This window comes from Scomber japonicus, chromosome 14, assembly GCF_027409825.1.
Source record: "Scomber japonicus isolate fScoJap1 chromosome 14, fScoJap1.pri, whole genome shotgun sequence".
NCBI classification, from domain to species: domain Eukaryota; kingdom Metazoa; phylum Chordata; class Actinopteri; order Scombriformes; family Scombridae; genus Scomber; species Scomber japonicus.
This window is the reverse complement of record NC_070591.1, coordinates 31,091,284-31,110,435: the sequence shown is the minus strand read 5'-3', so window position 1 is coordinate 31,110,435 and position 19,152 is coordinate 31,091,284. Positions and strand designations below refer to the sequence as shown.

Genomic DNA, 19,152 nt, shown 5'->3' with positions numbered 1-19,152 from the left:
ATGTGTTTAACAAGGGCAAATAACATTTATTCCCATGTCTTAATGTTGGAAGATCATCTTAATTCCTTAAAACTAGCCTCACACCTCATCTAATCCCTCCTGTACTGTGCATGCAGAAGGAAGGCAGCCAGCGAGTTAGCCCTCTATGTGTGCTCCTTCTGCACTGAGATGATGGCAGTGTCTGGTAATAACTGCACTGTGGCCACAACTGCCTCAAATGCTCTGTACGTGGCTTTTAACAACATGACACACCCTTTGGCAGGCCTTATTTTAAATGCATGCTGAGACCCACACAACTTAAACTTCATGTGCAGATTAGAGCTAATAACACTTTTTTTCAGCGCCAACTATGAACATTTTTAAATCCAGGTTAAAAACACTTCTCTTCTCATGTGCTTATGATTGAGCTTTTTTAAAGCACTTTATATTGTAAAATCAAATCATTATATAATGATAATATATATATATATATATATATATATATATATATATATATATATATATTTTTTTTTAATATAATATAATATTTTAATTTTTTAATTAATTTTTATTTTATTTTTTAAATGTTTTTATTACTATTAGTGGGGTGGGGAGTTTAATTGTATGTTTTAATGTTTGGGTTTTATTTTTATTTCTCAAATTGCATGTTTTTATGTTTTTTGTTTCCAATTCTTACTGTTAAATGTTTGTTTTATGTAAAGCACATTGAGTTGCCATTGTGTATGAAATGTGCTATATAAATAAAGCTGCCTTGCTTTTCCTTTTGATAATTGATTGTTTCTGTGAGTTTAACACTTTCTACTCTGTCTTTAGTCATTGGTTAGAGTTCACACTCAGCTGCATACACACCACACTTACCTTGCATGGCAGCTGAATTCATAAGATCACATGAGATTCCATCTAGTCAGGCTTCAAGTTATGAGCTTCAGTGTCCTATGGGGATTCTCACATGATCTTGTGAACCTAGCTGCCTTTCAAGGTAAGATCAAGTAGGTCTATCTGTGGCCTCTTAGTACCTACACTACACTTTACTACATGGCACACCTGCTTGGTTAGGGGTTAGGGTTTTGGGGGATTGGTGGGGAGTTGGGGGAGGGGGGGGGGGGGTTGTACAGTGACAACAATGTGGAACATTTGTTTTCAGACTCAGTAATGTTTTATGGTATCATGAATACTTTATTCTGAAATATTTCTTCAAAATAGCACACATTTACATGTCTCTCTCTCTCAAGATCAAAGTCATCCATGCTAGTATATGTAAATATTAATATATGTGTTTCTGTCTTTGCAGCTTGTCTTTTTCGCTACAATGTCCTGTCATTGGTTTACTTCCTCTACGTGCTGCTTCTGCCGTGGTTCCTGTGTCCCAACAAACACACTATCAGAGGTAAAAACTTTTTTTTGACACCCTGTTTTCCCCTTAGATCCCAGTTTATGTATTAAATACTGTGATGGAAATCATTTTACTTCATGAGTTAGTCTGGACTTGACTGGTCTTCATTTTTCTTATAAATTGTTTGTGTTTTGATATTACCTTGTCATACAAATTCAATGTTAAGATTAGACCAAGCAACAACTGCCACAGCTTGAAGTTGAAGCCAATGCAAACGTAACATAAAATGTTACTGATGGGCACTAGATGCTGCTTTCAACTGACTCCCAACTGCTCTCTAGAAATACTATTACTCCGGTTTTTCAATGAGTCATTATGCTCTCAATCACCAAAGATCCTCTAATAAGTGTGATGGTGGTCATTTTAGAAATTATTGCTCTGTTAATAAGATTTGAAGAGTAGCTTTGATGTCTGCTGTGTGGGTGTTGATTGGCAGATGTGATTGACAGTTGGTTCATGTGCTGCGCTCTATAGTTTGACTATTCAATCAATCAATCAATCAATCAATCAATCAATCAATCAATCTTTATTTGTATAGCGCCAAATCACAACAAAGTTATCTCAAGGCACTTTCCACATAGAGCAGGTTCTAAACCGAACTCTTCAGGTTTTAACTTTAAAGAGACCCAACATTCCCACATGAGCAACAGTGGCGAGAAAAAACTCCCTTTTAACAGGAAGGAACCTCAGGCAGAACCAGACTCAGAAGTGGGCGGCCATCTGTCTCGACCGGTTTGGGTAGAGAGGAGAGAAAGGAAGGATAGAGGAGAGAAGCACAATGAAAATCAACAATGAAGCTAGAAGGTCCGGGACTGGAATCTGTCATCCGGACGTCTACAGGCCCAGATTACCTGTGAGACGAGAAAGCACAGACAACTCCGGGGAAGAAGTTTAGGTTATTGAATGCATTAATAGAACATGAATGTTAATGGATATAGATGGATGGATAGAGAGAGAGAGAGGGAGGAGGAGAGAGGAGCTCAGTGCATCATGGGGGTCCCCCGGCAATCTAAGCCTATGGCAGCATAAGTCAAGAGCTCTAAGAGCCCTAACTATAAGCTTTATCAAAAAGGAAAGTTTTAAGCCTACTCTTAAATGTAGGGAGGGTGTCTGCCCCCCGGACCAAATCTGGAAGATGGTTCCACAGGAGAGGAGCCTGATAGCTGAAGGCTAGCTGAACGCACTACTTGGTGTTCCCAGGAAGTTATCATTAGCCTCGGTCCAAGGTATCAGGCTGTTTCCAGAATGTGAGACGCTATATAAATCACCAACCATAAGCTGCAACTCAGGACTTCAAACTGAGAGCTATTAATTCTAGTGAGAGAGACTGAGAGTATCTTCCTGCTGTAGTAACTGCTCTCTCTGACAGGGTTATTGTCAGAGGAAGAACATGTGCATGTTCTTATGTTGTCTTTAAGGATTTTCAGTGAGATTTAGGTTTGTGTTTGTTTTTTGTCAAGTGTTTACCTCTACATTAAAGACTTATAATGAGGGTCTCACCAGTTTGACCAGTTTGCTTGATACAGGAGCAAGAACCTCTAATAGCAGTTGGTTCAACATTACTACAGTATAGTTACTACATTATCGCAGTGCTCTTCATTATGCATTTCTCTTTGTTATAAAATCATTTTAACTTTCTTATTTCATAAAATCAGCATATATCATTAAAACAAAAAGTTCTCTTTTTAACATAAGCTGTTATAATTTATACAGCACATTTCAGCAACAAGCCAATTCAACATAGAAACTCTAACATAGAAGCAATACCATTTAACAAGAAGCTAGAACAATGACAGTCACTGGTTTGGGATGAGAAGTATCTTTCATCCTTCCTTACAAGCTTGTTCCTAGCAGGCTTTCAGACATGGACAGTTTATCACATGACTATTACATATACAGACAATCATACTCACATTCACACCTACAGGCAATCTGTTAACATTACAAGTTCAGCCTCTGAGAGTACAGTATGTCAGTGCTGTAATTGTGACATTCTATGTTGCAATACTTTGTCTGGAAAGAGATTACCTAATATTGAATACCTCCCTAACTAATTAGTGCTTATAGTCAGATACTATAACCATGACAGTGAAGATGGAGGAGAGCAGGGAAGAACAAAAACAAGCCATCTGTTAAGTCAGACATCTGGAGCTGTCTAAGATTTTGTCACAGACTGTGATCTATAAGAACTGTTTCAGGAGTGACTCAGTGTGCATGTATTGAGTTCAATACACTGTTAATTAATAATAATAATGATAATGATAATGATAATAATAATAATATGGATGATTAATTGTTTTTGTGGTGTGAATCAGTCATCATCATCAATCATTAAACGGGACTGGTTTTCATCCTCTGACTCACCTGAGCTGTTAACAGTTAGAGGGAGACACTATGTTAAAAAATAGGAATTCAATATAAGTAACTACACTGTTGCTCAGGTGTTTACATGCCAAAAATGGGTCTGCTTACTGTTGAGATCTATTATGACCTATTGTTATCTATAATTCCAACCTCAGCCTGTTGCTTTATCTGTGTGCATACTTACAGACATTTGCATATGTAAATATGTCATGCTACTTGAGGAAACATCTCTGTACTATAAGATATCATGCAAAAAATAGTTTACTTATTTAGATTGATTTTTTATTGCTCCCCAAAAGCTCCCATAGTAGTAGAAAACAGCATTTTTATTCAAAACCCCCACTTCAGTCCTTCAGTTTATATACTGCACATAGAATAGATCACAAGGGACTTCCGGTATGAGGCGCGCAGAGTAGAGACGTGCTTGCAATTCACTCCTGCTATTCGCTCTAGCCTCTTATTTGCATATTTTCTTACTGCATAACTGACTTAGAAGTTCATTTAACACTCTGATCCCGACAATGTCAAAACAAAAGGGAAAACAAGAGAAAGAGGCTCTTTTGCCACCCGCTAGCATCACAATGGAAGACATTAGCTCTTTGCTAGCTGACCACAGAAGAGCCCTGGCTGCCGACTTTAAGTCTTCATTTGATAAGCTCTCCAAGACCCTGGACAACTTGAACTCAACGGTTTCAGACCATGAGCAGCGCATTGGCTCACTGGAGGATAATACTAACGAAGTGGATCGTCGTCTCGGTGAACTTGAGAAAGTGTGCACAACTTTGAAGCAAGACAAGGAATCACTGACGGCCAGACTAGCCGACTTGGAGGGGCGCAGCAGGCGCCAAAACATACGGATCATCGGCTTACCTGAGTCCCTTGAAGGTCCTCGCCCAACAGCTTTCTTTTCCCAACTCTTGGTCGACGTTTTTGGCACAGAGGTTTTACCTTCTCCACCCGAGTTGGACCGTGCACACAGGAGCCTTGCACCGAAGCCTGCGCCTGGTTCAAAGCCCCGACCTGTCATAATACGTCTCCACCGCTTCCAAGTTAAGGACCTGATCATCCGAGAAGCTCGTAAACGAGGTAACCTGTCCTACAAGGAGCACAAGATCCGGATTTACGAGGATTACACCGCAGATGTGCTGAAACAGAGGGCGGAATATAAGGACGTGATGGCTGAACTTTACAGACGTGGATACAAGCCATCTCTCCTCTTCCCTGCTAAACTCCGCATCACTCTGCCCAGCGGTGAGAAAGTTTGGATCCGGTCCGTTGTGGAGGCTGATAAGTATGTGCAGAATTTGTAATCAGATGCATATTACCTATTAATATGCAGTTTATCCGCGCTGCTATTTTCGTGTACTGGGGATCCGTTCAATTATTGCGTTTTCTGTTTATTTGTTCTTCCGTGTTGCCATGGCAATTTGACTTTGTTTGTAAGAGCGTTTATGCCTACTGCCATGAGGACAGTTTTAGCTGTTTGAAAATTAGCTTTTTCCAGGAGGATGTACCTTTCCAAATGCCATATCTCCTCATCAGACAGCTGTGTTCATATGCTCGGATCCTCGGGGTGCAGACGCGCCCTCTAATGACTGTGATTTGAAAGCCCTGTCACGTTGTTCATCATATTTAGCAGGGACGTTAATTCATAATATCTCTGATGCTGTGGATGCTCTTCACACTAGTTTCCTCTTGTTCTTAGAGGCATTTCAAGAGGTTAGAAATCATTGTAAATTTGTTACCTGGTGGGAGTTTTTGCAAAGATGTAAGGAAGTAGTTAAATATGCTGATCGGTAGATCAGAGTGCTGTATGTTGCTGTCCTGCGTGCCAGCAACTGCATGCAGCCTAGGATGGGGTGGGAGGGGGGAAGGATGTATAACTGTTAATGTCTTCTCAGTTGTGATTTGTTGTGTGTTTTTTTGTATTTATTTTACGTAAACTGGTGTGTTTTTGCTGCAATGCACAGTGTGATTTTCATTCTGGTGCTTATTCCCTTTATCGTCCTTGACTGTTTGGGGGTTGTGTTTATGGGCACAGTAAGGGTTATCTATTGCAGTGGGTCCCTATATAACCACATTACCTGATGGCTTTACCTGATCCCCTACCGGCACTTGGTAGTGCATTAAGGCTTACCTGCTGGAACGTAAAAGGGCTGAACTCACCTTTCAAACGAAGCAAAGTCCTTAATCACCTACAATCTTTAAACACCAAAATCGCCTTTTTACAGGAAACTCACCTTAGGCCAGCAGATCACCTTAAGCTTCGCAGGGGGTGGGTGGGCCAGCTGTATCATTCTTCCTTTTCCAGCAAGGCTAGAGGAGCAGCCATACTTATCCATAAATCTGTTCCCTTTTCTGTGTCCCAAGTCATCTCTGATCCTAATGGGCGTTTTATTATCATAACAGGCAAAATGTGTGGTAATAGTCTCATATTAGCAAATGTTTATGGACCTAACTGGGATGACGATAATTTTTTCAAAAAAATGTTTTTCTCTCTACCTGACTTGCACTCTCACCAGCCTGTTTTAGGAGGTGATTTCAACTGCTGCCTTGACCCTTCGCTAGACCGCTCTTCTACCAAGCTTTCTGCCATGTCTAAGTCAGCTAAAACAATTCAGGTGTTTATGGAACAATATGCCATCTCTGATGTCTGGCGCTTTTTTAATCCTGGCACCAGACGTTTCTCTTTCTTTTCCCCGGTCCACAACATAGATTTATTTCTCGTTGACAACAAATTACTCTCCTCTGTTAAATTTTGTTCCTATAATCCTATCGTGATTTCAGACCATGCTACTGTAGTCTTGGACATCTCCCTTCCGGGTAAGCCCCCATCCCGTGTCCCTTGGCGCTTTGATTCTTTACTACTCTCTGATAATGAATTTATTAAGAAAATAAACAGCCGCATTGATCTCTTTATAGCAACCAATGTTAATTCAGAAGTATCTGCAGCTACTATTTGGGAGACCTGTAAAGCCTTTCTTAGAGGAGAAATTATTTCATATTCAGCCCACCAGAGAAAAATTGCCAAGGAAAAGAACTTGGTCCTCTCCAAGGCGATTTCAGAGTTGCAATTAAAATGTGCTGACTCACCTGAGCCTGACTTAATTAAAGATTTGCTCACAAAAAAATCTGAATTTGATTGTTTATCCTCGGATGTTGCGGCTAAGGCCCTTCTAAAATCACGGCATAATTATTATGAATTTGGTGATAAACCAAGCAAACTTTTAGCTCACCAAATACGGCAATCTGCTTCATCAAGACAAATCCCCCAGATCAACACAGATAGGGGGATAACGATAGACCCTCAATGTATCAACTCTCAATTTAAGCAATTTTATTTCTCTTTATACACTTCTGAGAGCCCCAATGATGAGGCTCAGTTTAAGCGATTTTTTGATTCTTTGCCTTTACCATCTATTGACTCTGACATGGCAGCCGATCTGGACAAACCTCTCACAATAAGTGAACTTAGAAGTGCCTTGATGTCTATGCAGAGCGGAAAATGTCCTGGCCATTCATTCAACATTCTTTGATTACCTGTCTCCTCTTTTACTCAACATGTTTAATGAATCAATGCAAAATGGCATCCTACCCCCCTCATTAAGACAAGCGACTATCTCTCTAATACTCAAAAAGGATAAAGATACGCTATCCTGTAGCAACTATCAGCCCCTGTCCTTACTTAATGCTGATGTCAAATTGCTCGCAAAAGTGCTGGCGAAACGCTTGGAAAGCGTCCTTCCCACCATTGTTGCCACTGATCAAACAGGGTTTGTGAAAGACCGTCATTCTTTTCATAAAGTTCGTCGGCTGCTTGATATTCTGTATTCCTCCACAGCCTCTATCTCCCCTGAGTTAGTCATCTCAATGGATGTCGAGAAGGCATTTGACCGCGTGGAGTGGTCTTTCCTGTTCTACACGCTTCAGCGGTTTGGTTTTGGTAAAGCATTTATTTCATGGATTAGACTCTTGTATACTTCTCCTCTTGCACGTGTTCACACAAATAATGATTTTTCTGACTATTTCCCTCTCTATTGTGGCACTCGACAGGGCTGTCCACTCTCGCCTTTATTGTTTGCTATCGCTATCGAGCCTTTAGCGGTTGCCCTCAGGTCTAGTCAAATGCTTGGGATCTCACGGGGCGGCTCGGAACACAAATTATCTTTGTATGCAGACGATCTTTTGCTCTATGTCTCTGATCCTGCTAGATCCATCCCTGTAGTGTTAAGTGTGCTGAAAGAGTTTGGGCAAATATCAGGTTATAAGCTAAGTTTTCAGAAGAGTGAACTCATGCCAATTAATTCTGCAGCGTTAACATATCCCTTCTCAAGTTTACCATTTAAGGTATCCCAGAGTCACTTTAAATACCTAGGCATCTGCATTACTAGGGATTATTCAGAATTATACAATCAGAATTTCTCTCCCCTTATAACTAGAATGTCCGATGACCTCCAACGCTGGTCTATCTTGCCCCTCTCCCTAGCGGGTCGGATAAATTGCATTAAAATGAATGTGTTACCGAAGTTTTTATATCTCTTTCAATGTTTACCTATTTTTCTGCCCAAAACCTTCTTTCACACAATTGATAACTCCATAACACACTTTATTTGGAACAAAAGCAATCCCAGAATTAGAAAAGACACTTTGCAAAAACCCAAAGATTTAGGTGGCTTGGCTCTGCCTAATTTTATAGTCTATTATTGGTCAGCTAATATCAGGACAATACTGCATTGGTGTTCTATCAGTAACAATCCCCCACTCTGGCTGCAGATTGAGGAAGCCACTTGTGTCTCTGGTTCACTCATGTCTCTCCTGTGCCTCCCACTGACTTCATCGCCTGCTGCATACTCCAATAGCTTTATAGTCAAAAACTGTCTTAAGATCTGGGTTCAGTTTAGAAGACAATTTGGGCTCTTTACTACCCCTATCATGAGCCCAGGACATTCTAATCCTTTATTTCATCCATCTGTCCTCGACAGGGCCTTCTCTGTCTGGACTGACCATGGAATTTTCCTTATAAAACACTTTTATATTAATGGTACTTTTGCCTCTTTTAGCCAGTTAGCTCACAAGTTTAACCTGCCAGCTAACCAGTTTTTCAGATATTTACAAATCAGAGATTTTGTTCGTAACTATTTTCCTGCCTTTCCTGCCCTCCCCTCTATTACCCCTATTGATAACATCCTTGAAATCAACCCTTGCCGCAAGGGTGCCATCTCAGTATTATACAACACTCTTCTCACATATCAAGTCTCATCCTCAGACTCTCTGCGTAACACATGGTCTACAGAACTTGGTATAGAGATTGATCCTGAAGCTTGGAAGCAGGCTTTGACCTGGGTCCATTCCTCCTCTATCTGTGCGAGGCATGGAGTTATACAGTGCAAAGTACTCCATCGAGCCCACTGGTCTAAGAGTAAGCTGGCCCGTATTTACCCTGGTTCCGACCCTAATTGTGACAAATGCCATCAGAATCCAGCCAATCTTAGCCACATGTTCTGGTCTTGTCCTGCACTGGGAGCATTTTGGACAAGTATCTTTCACTCACTTTCAGCCATCACCTCTACCCCTATCCAACCCTGCCCACTGACCGCCTTGTTTGGTGTTCTGCCCAGTGATATCCATTTACCGTCTTACTTTGCTCAACATGTTGCTTTCCTCACTCTATTGGCGAGACGTGTCATCCTTTTCCACTGGAAAAGCTCTAGCCCCCCCTCACACTCTAAATGGCTTAAGGATGCCCTCCACTTCATGAGACTTGAGAAAATTAAATACTCGCTCCGCCTTTCTGTTGCTAAATTCTATAAGATATGGCAACCCTTTATAGAACATGTCAGGTCTCTACAGCTAGATCTGGACCCTAACCTCTAGATACCCCCCCCATTAACAGCCTTTGACCCACCCTACCTACTATTCACCACTCCTCGACCCACACTGTAGCATTGCAGCGTTGTCTACTATTTTTGTTTTGTTTTGTTTGTTTTTTTTGTTGTTGTTTTTTTTTGTCTTTGTTTTGTTTTTTGGGTACTATTGTTTGTTTACACTTTCCATGCATACCTGTCTCCAGGTTTGAACGTGTTTCCACATGAGACTCGGCTTCAGTGGGTGTTTCTATACACCATACATTATGACCCTATGTTCTATTTGTACACCCACATTACTGTAATCTGGTTGCAACCTGTGTTTCGAGGTTGTTTAGCTTCACTTGGAGCTTACCTGCTTGTCTGTTGTTCTTGTTACTACCTCTCTTCTTCTTGTTTCTTTTTTTTTTTTTTACATCATTTGAGTTTTTGTCAACTTTGCTCCATTAATGTGGACTCATGTCAGTTTGTTTTTTTTTATTTTGAAAACTCATAAATAAATCATACTAAAAAAAAAAAAGAATAGATCACAAGTCAAGTATGCCTGGTAATGCCATCTGTGAGCTGTATGTTGGAGCTGAGTTGTACAATATATATATGTGCAGCAGCAGTTTTTTTTGTTCATCATGGTCCTGAAACACTGCTCCATCACACAGTGTTTATGAATGTTTCTCTTGGCCACAAACAGCCAATGAAAGTGTACCTATAAACTGACAGTGTGTGTGTGTGTGTGTGTGTGTGTGTGTGTGTGTGCGTGCGTGCGTGCATGCGTGCGTGTGTGTGTGTGTGTATATATATATATCTGTGTGAGATTAGCTCGACAGGATAAGTATACTAAGACAGTAGACTAAGAAAGTAATTTGAATCCTCCCAGAGACTCTAGTCATAGTTTCCATCAGACACTTATATTGGGTTTTTTTGTCTGTGTATGAATGCAGTCAAACAAACTAAACTAGCTAACTTTTCTTTTAAACCATTTTCTATTAATACTGAAACATCACATCACACTACTTTACTCTGTAGTATCTGCATATGTTGTGTAATGTCAAAATGTTTCAATCTGCATTTAAGTTCAATAGTTCAACCTTAAAGTCCATGTAAAGAAAGAATAAATATGTGTTTGACATACCACAGAAAAGTGTGTTGTTAACCACCCTGCCAAATTTGAATGATTAAAAAAATCACCAAATATATGAAATTAGGCTTCAAAGTTGTTGTAAAATTAAGCCTTTTTCTCTGCTGCCAAACGCTGTGGGAGTGCCCGCCAAGTTCACTGAAACCTCGCCCCCTACCAAGTGTCACCTGTCAATCAAAGTCACCACCTCTACCAGAAAGAGCTTTCTGCTGTTAGCTCGACGACTAGCTCGGCGGCTAACTCAGTTAACTGGCTAACTGTAGACTGTAGTAGTAGTAGTAGCTGAATGTATTTATACCTCTACAGCAGCAGGGCGGGTTTATACTAACGCGGTGGTGATTTTCAGACCCTCCCACTAAATCCTGAATACAGAAATCTTGAAACACAGTTTGTGAAGCCTAGCTCCACAATTCAAATCTAAATGGTTGAAATGCTTTTTACACCTTTTTTAGAAATACATTTATGACCTATTTAATGTGTTTAGAAGAAAATGTCTGAATTCACTTTACACAGTCAATACATTTCACCCAAGGAGAAGTCATCATTATATACTGTAATATCCATCATACATTTAGCTGGTATATGGTTCAGGACAGGAAGTGTTACACCCAGTATGTATCATGTATGAAAAGCATGTGTAGTATCACATTAGGAACATGCAGGTCTTCTTGGTGAAGACTATAACTTTAAGGGTGTGGGTCATTTCACCAGAAATGAAAGTGTTGAAATCAAAGTTGCTCTTTTACCTGCTGTCATTATGAAACTTAGTCCCAGTAGCTGGTAGGGCAAAAGTCTGTCTGTATCTCTTATTTCATTTTTGCCTTCTTTTTCAGTCCTCTTCTCTCTCTCTCTCTCTCTCTCTCTCTCTCTCTCTCTCTCTCTCTCTCTCTCTCTCTCTCTCTCTCTCTCTCTCTCTCTCTCTCTCTCTCTCTCTCTCTCTCTCTCTCTCTCTCTCTCTCTCTCTCTCTCTCTCTCTAACCCTTCCTCTCTTGTACTCTGTCGTAATCCAAATACACATAGGAGCTTTTATTTTGATGGGAGGATAGTCAAACAGTGGGGGGTAGAGGGTGGGGGTCGGTGGCAGGGGGGACAGGGTGGGGGGTGGGGGTTTCCCCTAATGGAAAACCCACTGGCTTGCCAAGACCCTGACAGATTGAAACATTTTGACATTACACAACATATGCAGATACTACAGAGTAAAGTAGTGTGATGTGATGTTTCAGTATTAATAGAAAATGGTTTAAAAGAAAAGTTAGCCTTGTTAGTTTGTTTGACTGCATTCATACACAGACAAAAAAACCCAATATAAGTGTCTGATGGAAACTAACTAAACTTTCAAATTACTTTCTTAGTCTACTGTCTTAGTATACTTATCCTGTCGAGCTAATCTCACACCGATATATATATATATACACACACACACACACACACACACACACACACACACACACACACACACACACACACACACACACACACACACACACACACACACTAGAAAGTTATGCAAGCTGAACAGGGAAAGACTTAAAGTGACTAATAGGAAGCCACTCTGTTGGGCTGTGAGGTGAATTAAGACAGTTTTAGGATTTGACATTACTCAACAACTGGCAAGTTCAAACATTGACTATACACTCATAATGTACAAGACTCCTGTAAGCTTTCCTCTTACAACCATTCCTCATTGGGAGAAAATGTGGTAAAAGTTCCAATATTGGAAAAAAAAATTGAGTCAAAGAGTCCATAGAATGCAAGAAGGGCTTTTCACTCATACATAACTTTGGTTCTATTGTATGACTGTCCTTCACTGTAGTTTATTCATGCTTACTCACCACTACACTCTGAGAGCAGTTAACAAACCACAAATGAATTAAATTTTATTTATACTTGGCAAGTCACAAGAAAAATCAATTTCCAAACATTTACATTTCTGAAACATTAATAGTTCAAAATGATTAATTCAAAATGATGAATTTGGGGATTATTGTGCATAAATATTGCAATAAAGCAACTCTAAATGAGCATGTGTGTGTGTGTGTGTGTGTGTGTGTGTGTGTGTGTGTGTGTGTGTGTGTGTGTGTGTGTGCATGTGGAGGAATATGTCATGCAATAATTCTGGTTTAGAGGATATGGCTGTGAGATGTGAGCAGAGATAACAGCTAACAGCATCTGCCAACATGTGATAATAGGATGGCTTGGTGCAGGCGCTAAGCTCTGCTTCTGAGATATCTGCTCACCAAATATGCATGTAAGTGTGTACAGTATGTGTGTGTGGTTAGTAAGAGAGGAAACGGATGATAGCACCAAAAGCATCACAGCTTTTTTGTTTCACCTGTTTTCAGAGTTTACCAAAAAATAACTACAATGGATGCTGGCAATTTTTTTTTTTTTTTTTTTACCTTTTCTTAATTCATAAACACAGGAGAGAAATTAATTTAAATCTGAGTTAGAAATTGGATCTGAAATATTTTTTCACACTTGCCTCTTAAAAGCTAAAAATGCGAAGTTGCTACATAATCTATTGAGGTGTGATCAGTAGGTGTTGAGTTGCAATGCTAAGCAGCAGAGAGTATCCATTTAATGTGAGATATCATATGTTTTTCCTCATGGGTCAGGGTCATTCAGCATCATAACATAAAGGTAATTACTGCAGAGGTAGAATGCAGAGCCAGCAGCTTGTAGAAGTCTACTGTAGACTCAAGAAAAACAACAAACCTGTACTTATTTAATATTATACTTTTAACTGTATTTTACATGAATCATTTTGCAAAGTTATACTTATCATTGTTTGTTAGTTCTTGTAAATATAAGGACAGTGTGAAGTAATTTCATTATGTTCCAGCTCTCATGATATATTGAGCCACATTAATGGTGGTGTGAACATGTGACAGTGTTAATCCCAGCTGTAGCCATGGTGAAGGGTGTGGAACCTCATTATTGCACAAACATTGTGTGTCAGTCTGAAACAGTCTTAGAACTACATCTGAACTTGTCAAAGGCTTCTATGTTGACTGATAAATTAACTTTTTTCAGGACTCATGGTCACACTCCTCCTATCTCTTTTCTGAATGCAGAACATCTCCACATCACTGCCAGTGTGGTTTACATTGCAGAACAGTATTTACATATGTGCATAGTGGGAGCTTGGACTATTTACTATGTAGCTGGCCTGTCCAATCATTACATAGAATAGTTAATGTTGGACTTTCCAAAATGAACCCTTCTCCATTTTCAGACTGTCTAAATGTATTTTGGGGCACTTCAGGTGCTTGAGTGAATTATACAGAGCATTGTTTTTATGAGCATGGTGTAGATCAGTGTGGTGGTCAGAGGTTAGCGGTTGTGTCACATCAAGAAGGGTCCTGCCGGGTTTCTGTGGGGCTTTCTGACTTTACATGCACTCCCTGTGTCTGTGTGGGTGTCCCTCAGGTCCTCTGGGTGCACCCACATCCTAGTTTCTAGGATGTGGGTAGTTTCTTCAAGTAGCAGACCTGGTCTGCTACTTGAGAATTTGTACCAAATACCGCTCCTCTGAGTCATTATCCTCAAACACTTCTAAGGCCTAAGTAAGTGTAAATGTACTGTACATCACCTCCCACCTGAGGGCTGCTGGGATCGGCTCCAGCCCCAAGAGACCATGCAAAGGATAAGACAGGAAGGGTTAGGAATGGATGGAGAATGTCTTACTGATCTAATGTTTGACTATAACTACCAGAAGCCTTTAGACATAACATCATCTCAAAGTTGTGTGACTGACATCAGTTGAACACAATAGAAAGTCTAGAGCTAATGTTACTACTTCACATGTTCCAAGAGGCTGGTGGTGATTTGAAGAAGTGAACAAAAACATGACAAAAGTTAAAAAGAAAAGTAAAAAAGAAAAATGACATTACTGTTTTGCACCAATATGTCAACAATAAAGGTTTTAGAAGCTACAGGCCTCCATGTAGACACACAAGCACACACACACACACACACACACACACACACACACACACACACAGACGTAAACACCGTTGCACGGACAAACAAAGACACACATAAGTGGGCTTGCTCAGACAGAAATAAAGAGTGGATATATGTGTCTGTGTGTGTGAGTGTCTCTGAGGTCCAGAGAGGTTTGGTCTGGAAACACAAACAGTAGCAGAGGAAGCTGCTCGGACTCCACCATTGTGACTCTCTTTGCTCAGGCAGTGTCAACTTTGAGCCAAGTGGAAAAATACCATATGTGTTTATTTTGAATATGATTTCTCTCCCCTTCACCTAAAGTCACTGCTGCTGTGAGCTTAAATGATTTGTCAGTGAATACATTTGTCAATTAGATAATTACTCAGCAACTTTTTTGATCACTGATTAATTGTGTTGAACCAAAGATTAGGTTCAGCTTCTCAATTGTGAGGATTTGCTGCGTTTGTCTCAACCTTAATACAGTTATTCAGTTTGATAGTTTCCTCCCTATGCTACATGTGTGATCTGAACACTTTTAGCTAAGCCTACTGTAGTTTATATCTGTACTACAGCTGCCACAGTGGGGCTTCACATTCACAATTGATGGGGTACGACCTTGTTTATTTATGAGGCTGCTGAAAGCCCCTTCCACTGTGGATCTACAGCCAACCTGTCACAGGTTTCATCACAACTCTACTCATACACACCTCATCCTGTTACAACCATCTCCACACCTTTATGTGTCATGTGTTTGTGCTGCAGGAAACTTACACTCAGACAGAATGGCACGTTTTGGCCTTCCCAGTTGCCATATTAAAGGGTTATTCTTAAAATGAACAGGACTAGAAGTGAGAGAATGCATTCAATAGAAGTGAAGCTGGGATCAGTGACTCATACCTTTTGAACACATGAGAAATCAATCTTCATCAAGTCCTGCTGCAATGTTGTTTGGGCTCAGTAGGAGCTAGTTAACATATTAGCAATAGTTAATAATGATCAAAGACACATAATTCATTACGACTAATCAATAAAATGATTAATATGAATTAATAAAATGAATGCAGTAACAAAAATGGAAGTTCACTTAAAATATCACTGCTGAGGAGCATTGACATTTGTATGATGAACAGTGAAGCTTTGAATTTGAGCACCATTACCAAGCTACTATCATAGTATGTGAACTTCTCTTTGAATACACAACAGAATGTATTAAGTTAATACTTATTGATACTTAGCAGTATCGATTATAAATCAATAACACTTCAAACAATAAACATCTGTCATACAACTACAGTAAGGCAAACAGTCATACACAGCAGTGGTTATAAATGGCAGACAACTGGTGGAGGTGTGTGTGTGTGTGTGTGTGTGTGTGTGTGTGTGTGTGTGTGTGTGTGTGTGTTTGTGTGTGTGTGTGTGTGTGTGTGTGTGTGTGTGTGTGTGTGTGTGTGTGTGTGTGTGTGTGAGTGTGAGCCACGTAGAGTTATGTCATGTCATGTCAGAGTTATGATCAATGATGAAGATGAATATGAGGTTTGAACAGAGGCTGTGGTTAAATGTCTACCTCCAGTCAACACCAGCCTCTGATTGCCACAATGGTGTCAGACTACAGAATAATGTGAAAGTGTCAAAACGTGTGTCTGTGTGTGTGTGTGTGTGTGTGTGTGTGTGTGTGTGTGTGTGTGTGTGTACGTGCAGATAAGGTTAGGAGAGAAAGAGGGTGAAAGCACCAAAGAACAAAAGATCACAGTGGTCTTGAGGAGGAAGTGGTGCTTGCATTTATCTTTTCACAGAGACGTAGTGTGTGAACATCATTATGTTCTGGCTACAGTCTGATTAGTAATGGTAGGAGGACGGAGACGTTTATCACTTTGTCCAACACCATGCAAAGTAAAACCATTACTGAACAGAATATTTTTTTTTACTGAACAGAGATCAATTTCCTCTGGACCAAAATTGAGTTGTAGAGCTTATAGGATTAGTTCATAAATCAATATGTTAATTATGAGAAAATGAAATGATAAAGGTTTTGATAATCTATCATAATATGAAGACGATGAATATGGGCCCTGTGAATATGGGCCCTGAGAACACATTACAATACAGTACATACAATTGTTCCTGCACAGTCATGATATTAATGACTGTATAGATAGATAGATAATAATCAGTCACTAGAAACAGGACTGGGAATTAAATCATATACATCAAATAGATTTAGATGAGTTCATAAATATCTGGGTATCAATACTGATATACTTACTTAAACCTGCAATAACTTCTTTTTGGGGCTGCTTGGGGTCAGTGTAAACACAGCACTAACATTTCATCACCCTTTAAGTCACTTTGTTGAACTTGATAGCAAACAGTTGCTTATTTCCACATCCAGCAGTTATCATTCATTATCATTCAGGAGTCGTGTTTCTGTCCACCTGCTGAATATCAGTCCAGTATCACTCTCTTATCAGAGTTTTTTGTTCTCTACCAACTACTGAGGCAAATGGAAATATTGATTATCGCCACCTTAAACAATAGTTACTCTTTTTGTGCCCCTTCAATTAAAGTGGTACATGGTAAAATGGACTGTACTTATATAGCGCCTTTCTAGTCTTTGTGACCACTCAAAGCGCTTTACATTACAATCATTCACCCTTTCACACACATTCATACACTGATACCACGCAGGGTGCCAACCTGCTCATCAGGAGGGAATCTAATCATTCATTCACATTCACCCACCGTTGGCACAGCAACGGGAGCAATTTGGGGTTAAGTGTCTTGCCCAAGGACACATCGGCATGTTGATTGGAGGACGACTGCTCTACCTCCTGAGCCACAGCCGCCCCCAACATCATCTTACAATTAAAGTAGTTTTACTGGGGAATTTACACTTCCTTTAAATCAGAGACAGGAGGTGAAGTCTTGGAATCATCATTTAGATCACATATTCACATCTGTGTTATATTCAGTATCATTAGTGATGGAGATGCTTTAAAATAAATGTAATAAACAGATTATGTAACAGTGTAATCAAGCTTAAGTATCTGTTCATGGAACTGTGTGAAAAGACAATAAGCCTGCACGCTATGGAGTTTATTCCCTATCTTAATTCAAGAGCATATTAAATGGATTTGAGAGCAGTATTTATTGATTTCATGCTCAGATTTTGTGATATTTTCTCTCAAAACTCTGCTCTCGCGCTCCTATTTGCTCTGCGCATGCTTGCACTGTGTCCTCGCACTCGGTTGGCCTCAGGGGGCTTTACAAGCTGTGCAGTAATACAACATCCTCTATACGAATAAAAGACCCTTGATACAATGAAAAAAAACCTTTTTAATGTGGAAAAATAGAAGAAAGGAAGAGAAAAAGAGGAGGGAGAGACAAGGAAACCATACAAACAAGGGACAGAGACATCATTCACACCAGGGAGAGAGATACAAGAGGTGCAGCATTAGAACAACGTTGTACTCCAACGTTGGATTACTATTGGATTATGATATGGATTTGAAAATTTACGTTAAAAACGTTGGCTTGACGTCAAAATCAATAAAAAATTTAAAACCAACTAAATAACAAGCTTGAAGTTAGATTTTGACGTTGTTTGGATGCTGTCAATATAACGTTTAAACAACGCTGGGCTTTGGTTATTTACCCTACAACTGAATGTCAGAATTGTACGTATATTTTACGTAAACAGGTGAGGTTGACTAGACGTTGGATATTGGTTGCCAACACAACTTAAAACCAACTAAATAACAACATCAGCTTGACGTTGTTATATTTATGTGAAACTGACATCAGTTTAGACGTTGTCTCAATGTTGGCTTTTACTTGTCTGACGTTGCAACCGATATCCAACCAAGGACCAACATTAATACAACATCCTGTGTCTGCTGGGTGGAGAGGAAAACTTGATTCACTGACATGTACTTGCATATTCCGTCTCTTTCAGTACATCACATTGGTCATCATCCATCACACAGACTGCCTGCATTAATTCAATAAGTTTGCTCATGTAACAATACAAGATATAGCTTCATTCTCCATAATTGGGAACACATTTTCATACATGTCACAACAACTCCTCTCTTCTGACTTGAAGAAACAATATTTTCTAAACTAAAACTTGTTTGACAGCAAATTCAATTGAATTTCCTCTGACTTGATCTCAACCCTCTCTCGTCTCCTTGTCTCCTCCAGGTCACACGGGCCGCTTCATCAGAGCAGTATTTTGTACAAGTCTACTGTTTGTACTGGCTCACATCTGCTTCCAGACGGTACTCTACACCTATCCTCCTCTCAGCGTAGCCATTGGAGATAACTGCTCACAATGGGACAGCATAAGCAGACATATAGGACTGTCCAGGTATGGAAACTAAACTACATGACTACACTAGACATTCATTATCAGTGCCAATGTCTTGCAAATTATATGCCTATTTATTGAT

At 39.8% G+C, this 19,152-nt stretch overlaps 1 protein-coding gene across 1 annotated transcript in view; it reads left to right on the top strand.

Annotated features, from left to right (window-relative positions):
- The window catches only part of piezo1 (piezo-type mechanosensitive ion channel component 1), a 109,691-nt gene that overhangs the window by 25,311 nt on the left and 65,228 nt on the right, over positions 1-19,152 (top strand). Inside the window, exons 2-3 of the mRNA XM_053332665.1 lie at positions 1,292-1,387; positions 18,905-19,070. Coding sequence (XP_053188640.1) covers positions 1,292-1,387; positions 18,905-19,070 — 262 coding nt within the window. The remainder of the gene's footprint in view (positions 1-1,291; positions 1,388-18,904; positions 19,071-19,152) is intronic.